This window comes from Pseudophryne corroboree, chromosome 1, assembly GCF_028390025.1.
Source record: "Pseudophryne corroboree isolate aPseCor3 chromosome 1, aPseCor3.hap2, whole genome shotgun sequence".
NCBI classification, from domain to species: Eukaryota; Metazoa; Chordata; class Amphibia; order Anura; family Myobatrachidae; genus Pseudophryne; species Pseudophryne corroboree.
Window position 1 is genome coordinate 1,034,307,686 of NC_086444.1, and position 21,739 is coordinate 1,034,329,424.

The following is a 21,739-nucleotide window of genomic DNA, read 5'->3' on the forward strand; positions in this document are numbered from 1 at the left end:
CTGGATGTATATCACAGAATACTTGTACTAAATATTCAGATAGCAGTACACTTGTTCTTAACGAACACTGTCTAAAATGACATGAAGAATACTTAAGTGTCTGTAAAAGCACAGCAGTCCCGGAGATCAGCCCAGCTATGTAATGGTGCCCCAAAATCTCTTCAGGGAGTGAGGGAGAGAGAGAGATGCAGCTCCAGGGCGGGAACAGCAGCAGAAGATGGCGCCCGGAGCTGGGGGAGGGACTACAGGTCAGCGCCTTATCCCCTCTGCTGGACTTCACCACCGGGTACTGTGGAGCCTTTTACAAATGGATTTTAATAAATCCGACCTGTGCTCATTGCCCTGGTGGATATAGTGGGGCCCCTTTGTGACACAATGTCCACTCCAGCGGCGTGGTCCGTTTCCTGGGACCGTGACCGGATCGCGATTTATCTTAACTCCTCCCTTTAGTGTAGCCACGCGATCCTGGAGAATGACAGCGGTGGTGTGCCTCGGCTGCAAGTACCCAGGAATCAGGCCGCGGGAGTATGCAGCGCCGCTAAGGGAGGCGATGGAGCCGCAGCACAGCATGCCATTAAGACATAGAAAGTGCTGCGGCCATTGAAGTCTTCCAAAAAGCTCTTTCCAGGGCTGCCTAGCGCCTGTTAGTGACCTGCACTGCAGGTACCAACTTATAAACTGAGCTCCAGTGCCTGGAAGCGGGGCTATAGAGGAGGCGGTGCAGTGCATCCTGGGAACAGTCAAAGCTTTAGCCTGTTGGTGCCTCGGATCAAGATCCAACTCTACACCCCGATGTTATTCCCTGTGGAATACCAGTGTACCCCGCTGCAAAAATAGTGTTTAATTCTTTGCCAAAAAGAATTATCTCCAGTAAAAGGCAGAGACTCTAGAACCTTCTTGGATTCTAAATCAGCTTTCCATGTACGTAGCCAAACCACTCTGTGAGCTGCTTCTGCTGAAGCTGATGCCAGAGAGGCAATTGTACCCACATTCAAGGCTGCTTCTTCCATAAACATTGCCGCCTGTTTGATATGTGCAATATGGGATTTTTGCACTCTAGATGCCATTAAAAAATCCTCCTCCAATGCATCAGCTCAGGCAGCCACTGCTTTCGCCATCCAGGCTGAAGCCATGGCTGGTCTTATGATTGCCCCCAAACAAGGAAAAAATGTTTTTTAGAAAACCATCAACTCTCCTATCCGTGACATCATTTAATGATGTTGAAGGCAGAGGTAATGTAGATTTTCGCACCAATTGAATGACATGCGTATCTACTTTGGGAGCCACCTCTCTTTTTAAACAGTCCTCAGCCGGAAGAGGATAACTGGAATTTAATTTCCTTGGAATTCTAAACTTCTTTCTGGGCGTAACCCATGCCTCTTGCATAAATTCCGTCAGCTGTTCTGACCCAGGAAACTCAGTCCTAACTGTTTTGGTATGTTTAAACACAGGTGCCTTAGATTTTAACACAGGCTCTGCTGCCTCCTCTAAAGATAGAATGGCTTTCATCGCACTAAATAGCTCAGATATGTCCACTGAGCTGAGGCCTTCCTCCTCGTCTCCATATGCAGAACCGCAGTGTGATGACTCTTCATCCTCCGACAAATCCTCATCTGAAACATGTGTAGACTGTGAAGATGTTGTTTTATGTCTATGTGATTTACTTACCACCGGCCTTTCAGCGTGTTTTTGTTGAGAGGCTGCCGCTTCCCCTGCTGGATGTAATAAACCCCAGGTGGAATGTTGCATGTAAGGGTTAATAGTGTAACCTATCCCTGGTACAGAAGTTTGCATTATCCGCTCAGCTCTACTAGATCATGTCTGTGCAAAAGTAGCCCATGGGGGATCCACTTGCACCTGTGTCTGCCTTGGATTTTTCAAGAGACTTTGGTGAAAGCTAAAGCAATTTGCACACAAACCATTCTGAACAAAGGTTAACCCAGCTTTGCAAGACAAACATGACATGAGTGTTGGTGCTGCTGTAAGTGTTTTTTCTTCACCCTTGCCGCTCTAAGACATGATAAATAATCACACACATGTACAGTGTTACTACACAATTTTTGACCGTAATCATTTTAAATTTTGTTAAAGTGACATACAATCCGACCCTACCCTGCTCTGCACCAGCATTGAGGATCGGAATACACAGACAACTGACAGAATTAAAGTAAAGTCAGCAATCAGTCACAGGTTATGCCTTAGTATAACAGGTATAACAGTCTTAGTATAACTTAGTATATCAGTCACAGGTTATACAAGCAATATGAGCACATAATCAACTACAAAATACATTTCAAGAACGTAGGAGAACATTACTACATTACCTTATACAAGAGTTTTAAACGTATTCAGTTGCACAGTGAAAGAAACAGCAGCAATATTTATCAGACTTATATGCACCAGGCACTTATCCAACTATTCATACTCAAAGGTAGATAGAGACTTATGAGTCTATTTACTAAGCCTTGGACGGAGGTAAGGTGGCTGGAGATAAAGTATCAGCCAATCAGCTCCTAACTGCCATGCCACAGGCTGGGTCTGAAAAATGGCAGTTAGGATCTGATTGGCTGGTACTTTATCTCCGACTACTTTATCTCTATCCAAGGCTTAGTAAATAGACTCCTTACTGCTGTATCACCCGGCTCAGGAGAGTGGGATACAGGGAGACTTTACCCCGCTTCCAGGATCGATCAATTACGTTAGCGAACGATGAGAGGATCCAGACGCTAATAGTGTACACACTCGCACCGTGAACCTACACTGAACACTGACGCACCAGTCACACAGCCGCCTATGCTGCGACTGGGTCCTTTTATATACACAGTGTCCCAGACGGAAGCGGGAACTCAGTTCATGGCGGGAAACTCGGAGGAAACTGGTCATGAACTGGGGGGGAGGGACGACGAAGGATGCGTCTGACTCCCCACTGCGGACATCAACCCTAGGGATCGCGTCCTCATACTAGCCTTTGATCCTTAAGGCCTAGCGCTGGTGCACCCTATGTGGCAGCCGCTTCAGCGATTGTTCGGTAGTCTCCTCCCAAAACAGTGCGGCTGTGTCCGTGTTCCCCCTCTAAGCGGAACCGATGCCTTACCTTCTCCCTGTGCTCCGGTCACAGCCTGGTAACGTCTGTTGGACTTGCTAGTACATCAGACACAGACGCCTGCCGAAACAGCACTGTACTCGTGGGTAAGCGTTGACGCTTTTTAGAAAGATCATCGTTCAAAAAAATAGTAAGACTATAAAAATAGAATAAAAAAAGCTTATGGCTGCTAAAAAAACAGCATCCCTCTTGACCATGGTCCGGCTCCTGACACACCAAACAAAAAAACTGATTTGACTGAGCCAGGAGGCGGATATATATGGACGGGCCCATTGCATGCTGGGAGGCCGAAAGTTTGTACCGCTTGGTGCAAATCCGCTGTCGCGTCATCATACCCCACTGTTATCCTGTGGATAACCTGTGGACCCTGCCGGAGAAACAAGATTTTAACACACAAGGCTAAAGTGCTGCATACTGGTGAAGCAGACAGCTATAGGATAAGTGTTTCAGTAACAGTTCAGATGGCTTTACATCCCACAGCAAAATCACCAGAAACTAATTTTTTTAACACCTATAAATCCCCCTCTACACTACTTCAGGTCATTTAAATAATGTCATAGCAGAACAGATGTGTGTCAATATGGCTCTGAGCCTTGTTTTACATATAGTGCTGATACAATCCACCATACCAATGTGGGAACAAAATACAACATAAACAGGATATGTGGCAAAAAGTTTGAAGGTAAAAAGCTCTGTCTCTTAAATCTGAGATATGAATGACACAGTTATTTCCTTAGATCCATTCAATGGCCATATGATTCTTAGAGGGGGAACTTAATTACCCCGATAATTTTTCAGATTGGACTTTACCGCAATTTTTCAGACTTCAATCAAATTTTTTTGGCCAATCCAATTGGAGCCCTTTTTAGCACCTGACAAATTACCTATTTTCGGGCGAAAACACATAGAATCACGGGTCAATGGGTTTTCGCTGCTGCAATGGTAAAAAAAAGAAAAAAAAAAGGTAAATCTCAGGGATTTTTGGGGTCACGAAAAAAAAAAAATCCCTGAAAAGTGCCTGCGTTTGGCTGACTTCGGGGCTAATTGGATAACCTTGGGAGATTGCTTAGCCCACGGTAAATGAGTGCGGATAACTTACTAGTTATTCACTTTTCACTCATATTATGCTCCACATCCATAAAATCCCACTCCTTTACTTGTGATGATGAGCTCCAAAGTACAATTAAATAGCAGTAGTGCAACACCTTTTAGTCAAATAGGAACAATTTAAAAAGTCATAATAAACCATAAACAGTGGTACCTCTCTAGAACAGCTTGATTCCCTCACACCATATACTAAGGCCCCGCCAGGTGTTGTAAGGCAGCAATCTCCTGATGAAGGACCTGCAGGTCTGAAACACATTGAGCTGGAACCTCTAGGAGCGGACTGCTGGACCATACATATACCTATTTGGGCATTGTAAGCATTGGTCTTCAGGACCTTTGATAATTTCCTGCATTACAGCACCTGGCGGAGCCCTAATATACAGTGTGAGGGAAGCAAGCTGTTCCAGAGAGACACCACTGGTTGTGGTTTATTATGCTTTTTAAATCCTTCAAAATGTGAGTTTAATGTATGAATAAATTGTTCCTTTTTAACCAATAGGTGTTGCACTGTTATTTCTTTGTCCATTGGATCGATCTAAGGAAATAACAGTGTCCTTCATTTCTTACATGTAAGAGGCTGAACTTTTTACCTTCAAACTTTTTGCCACACATGTATCAGCACTATATATAAAACAAGGCTCAGCACCATATGGAAACCTATGTGTTCTGAGATTATTTAAATGACATGAAGTAGTATAGAAGGTGCATTTGTCTCCTGAAAACAGGTAATTTTTCAGGTGCTAAAAACGGGCTCTAATTAGATTAGGCGGAAACAAAAATGCGGTAAAGTCCGGTTCTTAGCACCCAAAAACTTAACGTGGCTAATTGAATTCCCTACGAAGAATCATCTGCCCATTAAATGGATCTAATGAAATAACTGTGTCCTTCATATCTCAGATGTAAGAGACTGAACTTTTGGCCACACATCCTGTTTATGTTGTATTTTGTTCCTACACTGGTGGAATATATCAGTACTATATGTACTTATCTATTTGTATTTAAATATTTTCATGTCACAGTTTCAATTTTGCATAAGGTGCAGAAATGGGAGTACTAAAATACTTAATTTGTAGTCGGTCAATGCCACCGATCAGCTAGTGCTATAGGTTCACTCCTTCAGACACCACCATGCTGGCCTGCAAATCCACATATATAATACCCTGGGTAAACGTGCAAAAGCAGAGGGTACCTTCACAAGAGAGCGCTGTGGTTTTCCACTTTTGCATTTTATAAATTCCAATTATCCTTATGGCATTAACTGCTAATTCTTAACCTTACATGTTCAGTACGCAATATGTACACATGAGTCTAGAGGGTAAATTTACTCAAGGTTCTAAAAATGAAAAGTGGTGATGTTGCCCATAGCAACCAGATTCTGTCTATCATTTCTATATCGCATCCTAGAAAATGATAGACAGAATCTGACTGGTTGCTACGGGCAACATCCCCACTTTTCATTTTTAGAACCTTTAGTAAATTATGGGTCACATGTAGGAGCCTGCAAGATGCGAGAAATGCTATGAGATTTACAGCAGCATTTTGTTTCAAGTCATAACCAACCTGGTTGCACCTTAGAAAAAAAACAGACAATTTAAATCTTAAGGGGGTTATTTAGGTTGGATTGCAGATTCTGCCTTTCTATCGCATTCTGGGGGCCGCCCAGCATGCTAACTGCCCCGCCCAGTGGTTGTGACCGCAATTTAATTGTGATCGCCGCCATGATGTCACGCAGCCCCCCCGAAAACCGCGCCGACCCTCCCCCATTTAAAGCATCCCGCAACACCGGCCCGCGAATGCCTCTGCCTGACAATCAGATCCAATCGCATTGGCTGGGTGCGCACGAGCAGGACGGGACCTGCGTGTGTGCATGGCGATTTCTAAGTCAAAATGTGGGCGCATCACGATAGCGATGCGACTTGAACAAGGCTCTAAATCCCCAAAATCTTAGCACTTGTCACATTTGGCAGGCTATTGCATTTAGCCTGATATCTATTACCACGGATATTTGCGGGTAAAGTTTAAACACCCAACAACATACCTTACCCCCTCCAAAAGCCCCCCCAAAAACACAAATATTTGCATGCTGCTTATTTAGCAATGCCTACAGTGGCCAGGTTTCTATGCAAAAATACATAAAAGAAGTTGATATTTAGCAGATACTAAAATGTGACATTATTAAACCTGCCACTAGTTGTCCTTTCCTCCATTCAATCCCTACAAAATCATTAAATATTTACATTGAATTAATGGTTTCTTTAGCAAAACCATGGAGCTCATTCTGCATAGATCTATAGTTACCAGCAGTAAGTATTCAGTATGATGAGCAGTAATAAATCATACCTGCTGAATCTCTCGGTGTGTCGGAACAGGTCTTTCAGTATAACCTTGATAATTAAACCAGGAACAGATGGTCTGTAGAGAACGGTAGGCACAGCCCCAACCACTGTCGTCCATGCGGTCCTGCATGTAGTGATGGTAACTATATATGCCCTGCACCAACGAGGTCTGCAGACAAAACAGTATCAATTACCAATAATACTCACATGGTATAGTGTGGGTTGATCTAAATGACAATGTAAAATATTTAAAATGATTGTCTTAATGATACTTTCTATTTAATAAAAGTAATCCAATTGGACAATATTATATGTGTTTTAAAGAATATGATTTACTGGAATTAAGTTTCCACTCTCGCAACATGCCATTTACTATTCCCTATCTTAAAATATCTGTTCAGGATAACAGACCTCCACTCTATAAAGTAATTGGGGGGTATAATGCAGCACAGAAGCAGAAGTCTGAATGGACCCACAGATTCCTGCACTTAACACGCATTACCCACAGGTTTACCGTGCAGGGTAATTGACAAAAGATTGAATAGCTCAGAGCGATAAACCAGGAGCTCTATCTGCACAGTGAACACCGCGGGTAACTGAACCGCACCATACTGTAAGTAGCAAAGTAAAAATTATATAGATTTCTCAATTGCCTTAATAAAATAAAGGTGTACTTTTATTGTGTGCAATTACTGATCTTTATTGATTAACTATAGGGCTAGAAACAAATGGCTTTAATTTTGGAAAATACATGAGGCTACATTTTCAGGACCTACTGTACCAAATCCTGCATAATTACTTATACCCGTGCTTATAAATAATGAAGTAGCTGCATCTATACTGAGTAACTACACGTACAAAAATCTGTAGTTGCGTCCGCATTATACAGTAACTCCAGTACTCACTGTGCCTCCCTCTAGAGGAAGATGGTTCAGATGTACATGTGGGTTACGCAGATATCCATCCTTGTAAAGCTCATCTGGGAAATGATAGGCAGTGGCTCTTCTGAAATATGGCCTGTCCAGCAGCAGATTAAACTGCTCATGTAACATCTAGGTAAACAGAAATAAGCAAGAGGTCACCCTGGCATACTAGTGACTGGGGTTAACATAACTCCTACAGAGGCGTGAAATTATACCTCCTTATACTTCCTTATCTCCAACTAATACTCAACTGCTATTAACCACTTACAGTAACTGGCTAAACAGTTTTTCCAAAAAATGTTAAGAAATTGACAATTTTTTTATGATTGAATTAGATTAAAAACATATCGTACATAATTTTATTAAAAAAACAAAAAAAACAACAACAAAAAAGTAAGACCTTATTAAACATCACTTTTAAACATTAATAGCCCATATATATCGTTCCACCGATGATCAGAACATCGCGATCATCACAACTTTATCTTTTCCTGGCTGCTGCTCCTCTCTGCAGCCACCAGGTGAACACAGGCAGGGGAGAGCCATTTTTTTTTTTACATTTCTCCATCGGATGCTAATCTCTGCAGCCACGAGGTGGGGGTGCTTCTGGGCTGCCCGATCAGCAGTGATCGGCTGCATGGCAGGCACTGGGGGAGGGAACCAGGAAGCAGATGGACTGTGATGTCCTTCCGTGAGCGGCAGCTGCTGAAGATGGTCTTCCAACAGCCGCCCCGTAGGCAATTTTGACTGGTCGCATCAGATGCAATCATGCCAGGGAAAGCCCAGCCTGGTGTGGTTGTATCTGAAGTGGCCACACCAAGCTAGATGGTTAAAGCAAACATAAAAATATTGTCTAACTGCAGACACATTCCCGCAAGGTACAATTCTGTTTAAAAGAAGAAAACAACACATGGAAACAATTTAAAATGAGCAACTGTTAATATACTCTAGCTCAGTGACAATAACAAAGACGCTGTTATAGAAGTTTCAAGAAAATCTATTTTGAAAATATCCAAACAGACAGAAAAAACATAAATTATGTTACTTGTAATAGTAATTAAGTATCTACACTATGATAGCATTACTGACAGAGGTCTTACAACTAATGGGCCCTACACATTAGGTGACACGGCAAACGGGCGACCTGGCGGCGCGGGGGAGAGACGTTTCTTCACTCCCCTCGTCACCCGGCTCCATATGCGTGCATACTAATATGGACGAGATTGTCCATATCGGCCTGCATGCACAAGCAACCCAGCACCAACGATGAACGAGCACAGGGCCGCGCATCGTTCATCGTTGGTGCCTACGCACTGACCGATATAAAAGAGTTCTCGTTCATTAGTGAACGAAAACGTTCATATCGATCAGTGAAATCGCTAAGTGTGTAGGGCCCTTTACTGTGCACAGGAAGAAAAAAGTTTGACGTATGAGAAAATAAGAATTTACTCACCGGTAATTCTATTTCTCGTAGTCCGTAGTGGATGCTGGGTACTCCGTAAGGACCATGGGGAATAGCGGGCTCCGCAGGAGACTGGGCACTCTAAAAGAAAGATTAGGTACTATCTGGTGTGCACTGGCTCCTCCCTCTATGCCCCTCCTCCAGACCTCAGTTAGGGGAACTGTGCCCGGAAAAGCTGACATTACTAGGAAAGGATTTGGAATCCAGGGTAAGACTCATACCAGCCACACCAATCACACCGTACAACTTGTGATAACTATACCCAGTTAACAGTATGAAACAACAAATGAGCCTCAGTAACAGATGGCTCATAACAAAAACCCTTTAGTTAAGCAATAACTATATACATGTATTGCAGAGTGTCCGCACGTGGGAGGGGCTCCCAGCATCCACTACGGACTACGAGAAATAGAATTACCAGTGAGTAAATTCTTATTTTCTCTGACGTCCTAGTGGATGCTGGGTACTCCGTAAGGACCATGGGGATTATACCAAAGCTCCCAAACGGGCGGGAGAGTGCGGATGACTCTGCAGCACCGAGTGAGCAAACTCAAGGTCCTCCTCAGCCAGGGTATCAAACTTGTAAAATTTTGCAAAAGTGTTTGAACCCGACCAAGTAGCAGCTCGGCAAAGTTGTAAAGCCGAGACCCCTCGGGCAGCCGCCCAAGAAGAGCCCACCTTCCTCGTGGAATGGGCTTTTACAGATTTAGGATGCGGCAGTCCAGCCGCAGAGTGTGCAAGTTGAATCGTGCTACAGATCCAGCGAGCAATAGTGTGCTTAGAAGCAGGAGCACCCAGCTTGTTGGGTGCATGCAGGATATGGTTCAAATGAAACGCTGATACCACCTTAGGAAGAAATTGGGGACGAGTCCTCAATTCCGCCCTATCCATATGGAAAATCAGATAAGGGCTTTTATATGACAAAGCCGCCAATTCTGACACACGCCTGGCCGAAGCCAAGGCCAACAGCATGACCACTTTCCACGTGAGATATTTTAGCTCCACAGTTTTAAGTGGCTCAAACCAATGCGACTTTAGGAAATCCAACACCACGTTGAGATCCCAAGGTGCCACTGGAGGCACAAAAGGGGGCTGAATATGCAGCACTCCTTTAACAAATGTCTGAACTTCAGGCAGTGAAGCCAGTTCTTTTTGAAAGAAAATCGACAGAGCCGAAATCTGGACCTTAATGGAACCCAATTTGAGGCCCATAGTCACCCCTGACTGTAGGAAGTGCAGAAATCGACCCAGCTGAAATTCCTCCGTTGGGGCCTTCCTGGCCTCACACCAAGCAACATATTTCCGCCATATGCGGTGATAATGTTTTGCGGTCACATCCTTCCTAGCTTTAATCAGCGTAGGAATGACTTCCTCCGGAATGCCCTTTTCCTTCAGGATCCGGTGTTCAACCGCCATGCCGTCAAACGCAGCCGCGGTAAGTCTTGGAACAGACAGGGCCCCTGCTGCAGCAGGTCATGTCTGAGCGGCAGAGGCCATGGGTCCTCTGAGATCATTTCTTGAAGTTCTGGGTACCAAGCTCTTCTTGGCCAATCCGGAACAATGAGTATAGTTCTTACTCCTCTCCTTCTTATTATCCTCAGTACCTTGGGTATGAGAGGAAGAGGAGGGAACACATAAACCGACTGGTACACCCACGGTGTCACTAGAGCGTCCACAGCTATCGCCTGAGGGTCCCTTGACCTGGCGCAATATCTTTTCAGCTTTTTGTTGAGGCGGGACGCCATCATGTCCACCTGTGGCCGTTCCCGAAGGTTTACAATCAGCTGGAAGACTTCTGGATGAAGTCCCCACTCTCCCGGGTGGAGGTCGTGCCTGCTGAGGAAGTCTGCTTCCCAGTTGTCCACTCCCGGAATGAACACTGCTGACAGTGCTATCACGTGATTCTCCGCCCATCGAAGATTCCTTGTGGCTTCTGCCATTGCCACCCTGGTTCTTGTGCCGCCCTGGCGGTTTACATGGGCGACCGCTGTGATGTTGTCTGACTGAATCAGAACCGGTTGGTTTTGAAGCAGGGGTTCTGCTTGACTCAGGGCATTGTAAATGGCCCTTAGTTCCAGAATATTTATGTGTAGGGAAGTTTCCTGACTCGACCATTGTCCTTGGAAGTTTCTTCCCTGGGTGACTGCCCCCCAACCTCGGAGGCTTGCATCCGTGGTCACCAGGACCCAGTCCTGTATGCCGAATCTGCGGCCTTCGAGAAGGTGCGCACTCTGCAGCCACCACAGCAGAGACACCCTGGCCCTCGGGACAGGGCGATCAATCGATGCATCTGAAGATGCGATCCGGACCACTTGTCTAACAGATCCCACTGAAAGGTCCTCGCATGGAACCTGCCGAAGGGAATTGCTTCGTAAGAAGCCACCATCTTTCCCAGGACTCGCGTGCAGTGGTGCACCGACACCTGCTTTGGTTTCAGGAGGTCCCTGACCAGAGATGATAATTCCTGGGCCTACACCTCCGGGAGAAACCCTTTCTTCTGTTCTGTGTCCAGAATCATGCCCAAGAACAGCAGACGCGTCGCAGGAATCAGCTGTGACTTTGGGATATTTAGAATCCAGCCGTGCTGAAGTAGCACGTCCTGAGATAGTGCTACGCTGACTAGCAACTGCTCTTTGGACCTCGCCTTTATAAGGAGATCGTCCAAGTACGGGATAATTATAACTCCCTTCCGACGAAGAAGTATCATCATTTCGGCCATTACCTTGGTAAACACCCGCGGTGCCGTGGACAGACCAAACGGCAATGTCTGGAATTGGTAATGGCAGTCCTGTACCACAAACCTGAGGTACTCCTGGTGAGGTGGGTAAATGGGGACATGCAGGTATGCATCCTTGATGTCCAGCGACACCAGAAAATCCCCCTCTTCCAGGCTTGCAATAACCGCCCTGAGCGATTCCATCTTGAACTTGAACTTCCTTATATAAGTGTTCAAAGCTTTCAAATTTAGAATGGGTCTCACCGAACCGTCTGGTTTCGGTACCACAAACATTGTTGAATAGTAACCCCGTCCCTGTTAAAGGAGGGGTACCTTGATTATCACCTGCTGAAGGTACAGCTTGTGAATAGCCGCCAGTACTACCTCCCTTTCTCTAGGAGCAGCTGGCAAGGCTGATTTGAGGTAACGTCGAGGGGGAGTAGTCTCGAACTCCAGCTTGTATCCCTGAGATACCACTTGCAGAACCCAGGGATCCACCTGTGAGCGAACCCACTGGTCGCTGAAGTTCCGGAGACGCGCCCCCACCGCACCTGGCTTCGTCTGTGAAGCCCCAGCGTCATGCGGTGGACTTAGTAGAAGCAGGGGAGGATTTTTGTTCCTAGGAACTGGCTGTCTGGTGCAGCTTTTTCCCTCTCCCCCTGCCTCTGGGCAGAAAGGAAGCGCCTTTGATCCGCTTGCCTTTCTGAGGCCGAAAGGACTGTACCTGATAGTACGGTGCTTTCTTAGGCTGTGAGGGAGCCTGAGGTAAAAAAGTCGATTTCCCAGCTGTTGCTGTGGATACGAGGTCCGAGAGACCATCCCCAAACAATTCCTCACCCTTATAAGGCAAAACCTCCATGTGCCTTTTAGAATCAGCATCACCTGTCCACTGCCGGGTCCATAATACCCTCCTGGCAGAAATGGACATTGCATTAATTCTAGATGCCAGCCGGCAAATATCCCTCTGTGCATCCCTCATATATAAGACGACGTCTTTAATATGCTCTATGGTTAGCAAAATAGTATCCCTGTCGAGGGTATCAATATTATCTGACAGGGTATCAGACCACGCTGCAGCAGCACTACACATCCATGCTGAAGCAATTGCAGGTCTCAGTATAGTACCTGAGTGTGTATATACAGACTTCAGGATAGCCTCCTGCTTTCTATCAGCAGGCTCCTTTAAGGCGGCCGTATCCTGAGACGGCAGTGCCACCTTTTTTGACAAGCGTGTGAGCGCCTTATCCACCCTAGGGGATGTCTCCCAACGTGACCTGTCCTCTGGCGGGAAAGGGTACGCCATCAGTAACTTTTTAGAAATTACCAGTTTCTTATCGGGGGAACCCCACGCTTCTTCACACACTTCATTCAACTCATCTGATGGGGGAAAGAACACTGGCTGCTTTTTCTCCCCAAACATAATACCCTTTTTAGTGGTACCTGGGTTAATGTCAGAAATGTGTAACACATTTTTCATTGCCGTAATCATGCAACGGATGCCCCTTGTGGATTGTGTATATGTCTCATCCTCGTCGACACTGGAGTCAGACTCCATGTCGACATCTGTATCTGCCATCTGAGGTAGCGGGCGTTTGTGAGCCCCTGATGGTCTTTGAGACGCCTGGGCAGGTACGGGCTGAGAAGCCGGCTGTCCCACGGCTGTTACGTCATCCAGCCTTTTATGCAAGGAGTTGACACTGTCGGTTAATACCTTCCACATATCCACCCACTCTGGTGTCGGCCCCGCAGGGGGTGACATCACACTTATCGGCACCTGCTTCGCCTCCACGTAAGCCTCATCAAACATGTCGACACAGCCGTACCGACACACCGCACACACACAGGGAATGCTCTGACCGAGGACAGGACCCCACAAAGTCCTTTGGGGAGGCAGAGAGAGAGTATGCCAGCACACACCACAGCGCTATTTAATCAGGGATTTACACTAACACAAAAATTTTCCCTATAGCTGCTTTACATATACAGTTTGCGCCTAAATTTAGTGCCCCCCCTCTCTTTTTTACCCTTTGAGCCTGGAAACTGCAGGGGAGAGCCTGGGGAGCTGTCTTCCAGCGGAGCTGTGAAGAGGAAATGGCGCCAGTGTGCTGAGGGAGATAGCCCCGCCCCTTTCTCGGCGGACTTCTCCCGCTCTTATATTTATATTATGGCAGGGGATTTTTGCACATATATAGTTTTTTAGACTATATTATGTGCTGTTTGCCAATGTAAGGTACTCTAATTGCAGCCCAGGGCGCCCCCCCAAGCGCCCTGCACCCATCAGTGACCGGAGTATGTGGTGTGCATAGGGAGCAATGGCGCACAGCTGCAGTGCTGTGCGCTACCTTAATGAAGACCGGAGTCTTCAGCCGCCGAATTTCAGGAAGTTCTTCTTGCTTCTGGCTCTGCAAGGGGGACGGCGGCGCGGCTCCGGGACCAGACGACCGAGGCTGGGCCTGTGTTCGATCCCTCTGGAGCTAATGGTGTCCAGTAGCCTAAGAAGCCCAAGCTAGCTGCAAGCAGGTAGGTTCGCTTCTCTCCCCTTAGTCCCTCGTAGCAGTGAGTCTGTTGCCAGCAGATCTCACTGAAAATAAAAAACCTAACAAATACTTTCTTTACTAGAAGCTCAGGAGAGCCCCTAGTGTGCAACCAGCTCGGGCCGGGCACAGATTCTAACTGAGGTCTGGAGGAGGGGCATAGAGGGAGGAGCCAGTGCACACCAGATAGTACCTAATCTTTCTTTTAGAGTGCCCAGTCTCCTGCGGAGCCCGCTATTCCCCATGGTCCTTACGGAGTACCCAGCATCCACTAGGACGTCAGAGAATTATATATATATATATATATATATATATATATATATATATATATATATATATGATCAAAAAAGGAAGTTATACAGGTAAAAAGTTTAAGAGTTTTCTCTATTCCCAATTGCTTCACACTGCTTAGTACTAGACACACCAAAGACTTGCCTGCAATGCATTCCAGATAGTATGGTAATAAAGAGGTTGAAGTACAGACTACTATTAGGTACGCCCCATCTGGCAGCACATATTGTGCCCCTGGGCTGAAACTTGCCAGCCAGCCTGAAAATTTCCAGCCAGCACCTGGGGTGAAGTACTGGTCAATGAAGTCCTAGCTCCTTGTTTACTAGGAGTACATACGGCTGTTCCTCTACCAGTTGCTTTAGTCTCTAGCCAAAATGGATTAACATTTGCCTTGTATTCCCTTATTTGATTTAGGAGTGTTCAAATGTTTACGAAAGAAGGGAAGGCCTTAAAGACCAATCCAATCTTCATGCTAGCATGGCTACTATGTATGGAGCCATCACAAGGATTCGGAGATCACAACCTTTCTACTTTTTTCTCCTTATAGCAAAATAGACTCTTACTTCTTATTTATCTCCGCTTTCACATACTCATTATCTATTGTGGGATAAATATATTTCAGCAATTCGTATTACAAATAAAAACATGCCCTATTTTTTGCTTGGTAAGAAACGGGTAATCTCATACAAAATGATTTAGTAAATCGCCATTAAAATCTCTAAATATAATCCTACAGTTCTCAGACACCTGCTTGAAAACCAATGAAATGTCCCATTCATTTTAATGGGCTTTCCAGTGTGCACTAAATGTAGCCATTGAAATTAATGGGACATTGGAATGAACTGGAGAAGTTGTAAATGCTCCCCAATTCTATGTCCAGTCTTAGCAATAGAAGCCTGGGCTCATCCTACTAAAACAAGGGGACAACTACCTTTGGTTCCCCATGTTATTGATAACCAGCTCAAGGTAGCACAGGGGATTCCAACTATAACAGTGAAACCCACAGAATGCCCTTTTTTTCTACAGTAGTTTCATGGCACTCTTACACTACAATGTAGTACGTTTGAAAAGAAAATGCTGCTTGTAATTGGTATTAAATAATCTGAATGGGTGATACCAATGTCATTCAATACTGGGACTCCAGCAGTGCAACTGTGTTCTTCTCAAAGCATTTTCCTTTCTTGTCAAATTACATTGTTGATAAATATTTCATCCAAGTACTTTAGAAAAAGAACAGTGAAAAGGGCTTGTGTGTATTTACTGTATATCATTTTTTTTAACACTCTTTGTACTCTGTCCAGGCTACTGCACTAGGGGCCATGGGCATGCTGTGATTGTGGTTTAACAAACTTGAACATGCCCCAATACTCAATGGCTGGGCCTTGATCTCAGTAAGTCCTATAGCATACATTTTACCTTTCTGTTGTCTTCCAGCTGAGCCTCTGCAACTCCTGCTGGATACATCACAGTGACGAGGCCTCTCCTTTCTGGTAACATAAAGTGGAATGGTTCTGCCAAACAAATCGATGTTCCCTTCATATATTTCAGCATGCATTTCTCCATGTCAGCCACTTGGGACTTTATTCCACTCACAAGCATCTCACGTACTCTGTGCGGGATGTTAAAGACAAAAATAGTGTGTATTACTTACAGATAAAGTGACTGCTCATTTACTCAAACACAAGTTTAATTGTTTTATGGTGCCCCTTCGCACCGTATAGCCGGTCACTTTAGCTGGGGCGATATGCAATTGTTGTTCCATATAGACTGGATTTAGCCACGACAAGGAATATGTGCGAGAAACCTGACTTTTCGCACATTTCTGCCCGGAGGGGATGAGCCAAAATTACAGATGCCCCCAGTATTCGTTGCCGAACGAAGCAACAACTGAATTACTCGGTCGGGCACAGGGTGCCCAAAAAGCAATTCCTTTTCCCCCCAAAGAATGTTAAAAAAAACCTAAACAAACACAATTTTCTATCTTCAGGATACAGACCTCCCCCATTTCTCTTCTGCAGAAACAGTCACCACACTGTCGATGGGCAGGGTCACGCTTACACGATGCTGACTCTGTGTGCTGAACGTAATCACTGGAGATACTGCTTTAGAAGAGGTGGACATCTCAAACATCATGTTGAGGTTTACGATTTGCTGCTGGAATTGTACCAAAAGAGTATTTGAACTGATTTACTAACAGAGCATGATAAATACAGAAAAAAGTATTATATATTTCTGACACACACACTAACTATATATGTAGCATAATTAACAGATATACAGCAAAGATATCCCAAGACAGGCTGTTTGAAGGGGCGCAAGATCAGAGTGGCCAAAATAATGCAGAATTCATGAGCACTTGTAACTTTTAAGGGCTCCGGAAAGATATACAATTAACTTCAATAGTGTGATTTCCAACAGAAGAACCACAATTCCACAGAATAATAATATGTATGGCATGATCAAGACTGTTTAAGTGGAACTTAGGGGGTAATTCAGAGTTGATCGCAGCAGCAGATTTGTTAGCAGTTGGGCAAAACCATGTGCACTGCAGGGGGGGGGGCAGATACAACATGTGCAGAGAGAGTTAGATTTGGGTGGGGTGTGTTCAAACTGAAATCTAAACTGCAGTGTAAAAATAAAGCAGCCAGTATTTATCCTGCACAGAAACAATATACCCCACCCAAATCTAACTCTCTCTGCAAATGTTATATCTGCCACACCTGCAGTGCACATGGTTTTGCCCAACTGCTAACAAATTTGCTGCTGCGATCAACTCTGAATTACCCCTTTAGACCTGCAAACTCAGCAAGGAGACAAAATTAGATAAACCCACATAGGCTTTATTTTTCAATTTCCTTAAGCATGCATCATGTCCGCTTACAAATCATTATCTAATTTTCAAAATGTCTCTGAATGGCAAACAAGTATGGCTGCCAGAAGTGACAAACTGGGATTATTTATTTATTATTTATTTATTAACAGTTTCTTATATAGCGCAGCAAATTCCGTTGCGCTTTACAATCAGACAAAATGATAATCCAGCACTGGAACGGTTTCTGTGTGCACGCACTGATAAAGGGGGTGTTGCTTTGCAGCACGCCCCATCTAAATATGTTGTCCGAGCACACCTTCAGATGGCTGGACCCGCCCAACAGCCCTTCTGGCATTTGCCAGATGGCCATTATAGCTGTGGCCGCCAGTCTCATATACAGGGCCGTAGAGCTCTGCTGGGCCCAGCTAAAGTAGGGGGCTTTTTGTGCCACAAAGTGCAACAAATACATAGGGAGGATGCCATGCACCTCTCAGCCAGGGGCAGATCCAGGGGGACGTGATTAGTATAATCGCTTTCCCCCACCTCAGGTGCAGGAAGAAGAAACTGCTGTGTTCAGCGGCAGCAGCCTCCCCTGACCCAGCGCTGCCACTAACAAGTAGAATTGGCCAATGGAGGAGGGGGGCAGGGGGGTTTGGGGGCGGCAGACCTGCGCCCCTGCAGGTCCCTCCAACAAGCCTGGGCCTGGATAATTTGTACCTGCTATCCTCCCCCTTGGTGCCACTGCTCAGACACACATCAGCATGTCATGTGATGGCAGAGTTGGAAGAAGGAGGGGGAAGGTAAATAGTGAACAGTGAGGACTGTGCTGGAAACTACATAATGTGCCATATGGCTATATTTGCAAACAAAGTCAGATGACACTGCAGAAACTTTGCATATTATAAATCCTTTAAAGCCTGAGCAAAAAAAACTAGGGAAAAATGGCAATTACAGAGGTTCCCAAACACAATGCGGTCCTTAAAGCACCCTAACGGTCCAGGTTTAAGTACACCCATGCTTGCCACAGGTGACATTAGTGCCTCAGTCAATTTGATTTAACCATCTGTTCTAAACTATGTACTGTATATACTTAAAACCTGGACAATCAAGGTGCCTTGAGGAGTATTTGGGAACCTCTGGGTAATTATAAAGATTTTTCTCATAGCCTGCACCAGCACTGTATTTAAAACAAATCATTTTCTATTGGATTGCAGCTTTAATTGATTATACTTGTATAACCCTGAAAGAGCAGGTAGTGATGTTTTATAAAAAATGTTGATGTTTTATTACATCAGCAAATGACACCAGGTAGTTAAAGGGTGGTATCCAATTACCCACGATAGTGCTGCGGATGCGAAAAACAGGTGTTTTCTACATTTCTTTATCACACTATCCAATTAGGTCTGCGAAAAACACATGTTTTTCGCATAGGTCCCGTGATAAGCAGCGGCCCTATGTATTTTCACACACTTATCGCGGGTCAAGGGGGCACTTAACACGGATTATGCTTTGCATGCCTTCGATATAATCCCCGACAAGTGCCGGAAACAGCAATAAACTCTGGCTTACTGGGGCTAATCTCATAGCCCCGGCAAACCAGTTAGCCGCGGTAAATTACCACGGCTAACTGGATACCTCCGAAAAGGATTTTAAAGTAAAAAACAAAACAAACAAACAAACAAACAAACAGTAAAAGCTTCCAAGTAAGGAACTTGCCACTTGCAACTTTTTCTCCTTCTTTTTAGACTTTTTGTGTGCTGTACTGTCATCATCAGATCTGAAAAAAAGATCACATTTAAACATATAATATTGTGTGCGCAATTGTCTTCAGTATAATTACAAAAGCATACAAAACATCATTCTTAAAATCTTTTTCAGGCAATGCCTGATACCAAGCCATTACCAATTACCATTGGATTACACACACTTTCTATCATAATCTGACTACATGACTACAGGGATCTACTACAGAGATAGCCATCCCTTTCAAATGCCCCACCCATCCCTTAGGTTTTCTCCGCCCTCACAAACACCCCTCTTCCCACTCCACCTAAAAGTTATTTTTCCCAATATAGGACTTCTCCCGTTAATAAACACTAGAATTTGTTATAACAAACTTGTTTAAACTGATTCCGTGAAAACACTCTTGAACGCGTTGCTGTATATTTGGAGAGAGCAACGCTATATATTTCCCCCATTCCCCAAAGAATTCTCTATTTTTCCTTTCCTTCTGGAGGGAAGCCTCCACCCAATCCATGCGGATATATAAAAGTATAATTTATCCAAATATATTGACATTGGGCGGATTCCTGGTTGAATCCACGTTTGTAATATTGATTTTCTAGCTACTGCCGCCGAAGCAGCCATCACCATTTTATGTTCTCCTTTATCCCACTTTCCCTGAGGGACTAAAAACCAGACACCCAACTGACTTTTCAAACAATTGAATCCCCCCCCCCCCCCCCCGGAGTGGATTTTGTGTATTTACCGAATCTATTTCGCAGTCTTTGGCATGGAGGAACGCTACTAATCCCATTTCAGGGAGGAGAGACCCCTCCATTTTAACAAGATACTTTTTACAATATTAAGAAATCAGACATTTTTTCCCCTTACTGCACAAAGCTTAAGATGTCTTTGCAGGGAGAGTCATCCGTGAGGTCAGTGGGTGATGAGCAGGCTCCAGTGTTGGGCCATATATACAATGAGTTGCGGTAGACACAGAACACCAGGGATTCAGACTGAAGCTTTGTAATGAGATCATGCAGTTCTTTTACCAGTGCCTTTTTAGCTGTGGTTTCTGCGTTATAAAAAGAAAAGAAAAAAATAGGAATTTAATACCTACCGGTAATTTCTTTTCTCCTAGTCCGTAGTGGATACTGGGTCTTGTACTTTAGTACCATGGGGTATAGATCGGGTCCACTGGAGTCTGGCACTTAAAAACATTTAGTGTGTGCATGTGTGTGCTGGCTCCTCCCCCCTATGCCCCTCCTACCAGACTCAGTCTAGGAAAACTGTGCCCGAGGAGACGGACATAATATTAGAGAAGAAACAATACAACAGCGGTGAGGCAACAAGCCAACACACAACCATAAATGAAAGGAGGGCGCTAACCAGAACAGAGTATAGCAACACCAACCTAACCCGGATAGCACAGCAATCCCAACAACAGAATGGGCCCGCAACGTCGGTCCCACCAAACACTTACACAAGTAAGCAGGAATGAAGCACTGAGGCAAGGCACCCAGTATCCACTACGGACTAGGAGAAAAGGAATTACCGGTAGGTATTAAAATCCTATTTTCTCTTACGTCCTAGTGAATACTGGGGTCTTGTACTTTAGTACCATGGGGAAGTCCCAAAGCTCCCAAACGGGTGGGAGAGTGCTGAGACCCCTGTAAAACCGCCTGACCAAACTGAAGGTCAACCTTGGACAAGGTATCGAACCTATAGAATTTAACAAACGTGTTCGAACCAGACCAAGTTGCAGCTCGGCACAAGTGTAGGGCCGATACACCCCAGGCAGCCGTCCAGGAAGACCCCACCGACCTCGTCGAGTGGGCCTGAATAGACGTCGGCAAGGGCAGAGCAGCCAAAGTATAGGCCTGTTGAATGGTCAAATTGAGCAATAGATTGCTTAGAAGCTGGCCAACCAATCTTGGTGACATCATAAAGGAAAAACAGCGAGTCAGATTTCCGATGACGGGCCGTCCGTTTGACATAACTCTTCAGAGCCCAGACCACATCCAAGGACTCAGGACTAACGGAAGCGTCAGACAACACTGGAACCACAATAGGTTGATTCACATGAAAAGCTGACATCACTTTAAGCAAAAACTGAGGGCGGGTCCTAAGTTCCGCCCCGTCTGCATGAAAAATCAAATAAGGTCTCTTACAGGATAAGGCCCCTAATTCAGAGACACATCTGGCAGACGTCAGTGATAAAAATATCACCGTCTTCCAGGTTAAAAACTTTAACTCCACCCTATGTAAGGGTTCAAACCAGTCCGATTGGAGAAAGGACAAAACCACATTGAGGTCCCACAGAGCCGTGGGAGGTATAAAAGGTGGTTGCATATGAAGAACACCCTTAAGGAAAGTCTGTACTTCTGGTAACATGGCAAGCTGTTTCTGTAAGAAAATAGAGAGCGCCGAAATCTGGACTTTGATTGAGCCTAAACGTAGGGCCATATCCACTCCCGCTTGGAGGAAAAGTAGAAAACGACCAATTCTAAATTCCACGGGAGACACCTTTCTACTGTCACACCAGGAAACAAACTTTTTCCAGATACGATGATAATGTTTTGGACCATGGTGGAAATAACCCGGGAAGGAAGATCCTTTCTTGCTTGAATTTCCCTCTCAACTTCCAAGCCATCAAACGTAGCCGCTGTAAGTCTGGATAGACGACTGGACCTTGCTGCAGAAGATCGTCGTGGAGCGGCAGAGGCCAGGGAT

General features: G+C 45.0%; 1 protein-coding gene across 1 annotated transcript in view; it reads right to left on the reverse strand.

Annotated features, from left to right (window-relative positions):
- The window catches only part of UFSP2 (UFM1 specific peptidase 2), a 119,791-nt gene that overhangs the window by 88,120 nt on the left and 9,932 nt on the right, over nt 1-21,739 (reverse strand). Inside the window, exons 3-8 of the mRNA XM_063920753.1 lie at nt 19,898-20,081; nt 19,001-19,061; nt 16,469-16,626; nt 15,889-16,081; nt 7,452-7,598; nt 6,551-6,715 (exon numbers count right to left, since the gene is read on the reverse strand). Coding sequence (XP_063776823.1) covers nt 6,551-6,715; nt 7,452-7,598; nt 15,889-16,081; nt 16,469-16,626; nt 19,001-19,061; nt 19,898-20,081 — 908 coding nt within the window. The remainder of the gene's footprint in view (nt 1-6,550; nt 6,716-7,451; nt 7,599-15,888; nt 16,082-16,468; nt 16,627-19,000; nt 19,062-19,897; nt 20,082-21,739) is intronic.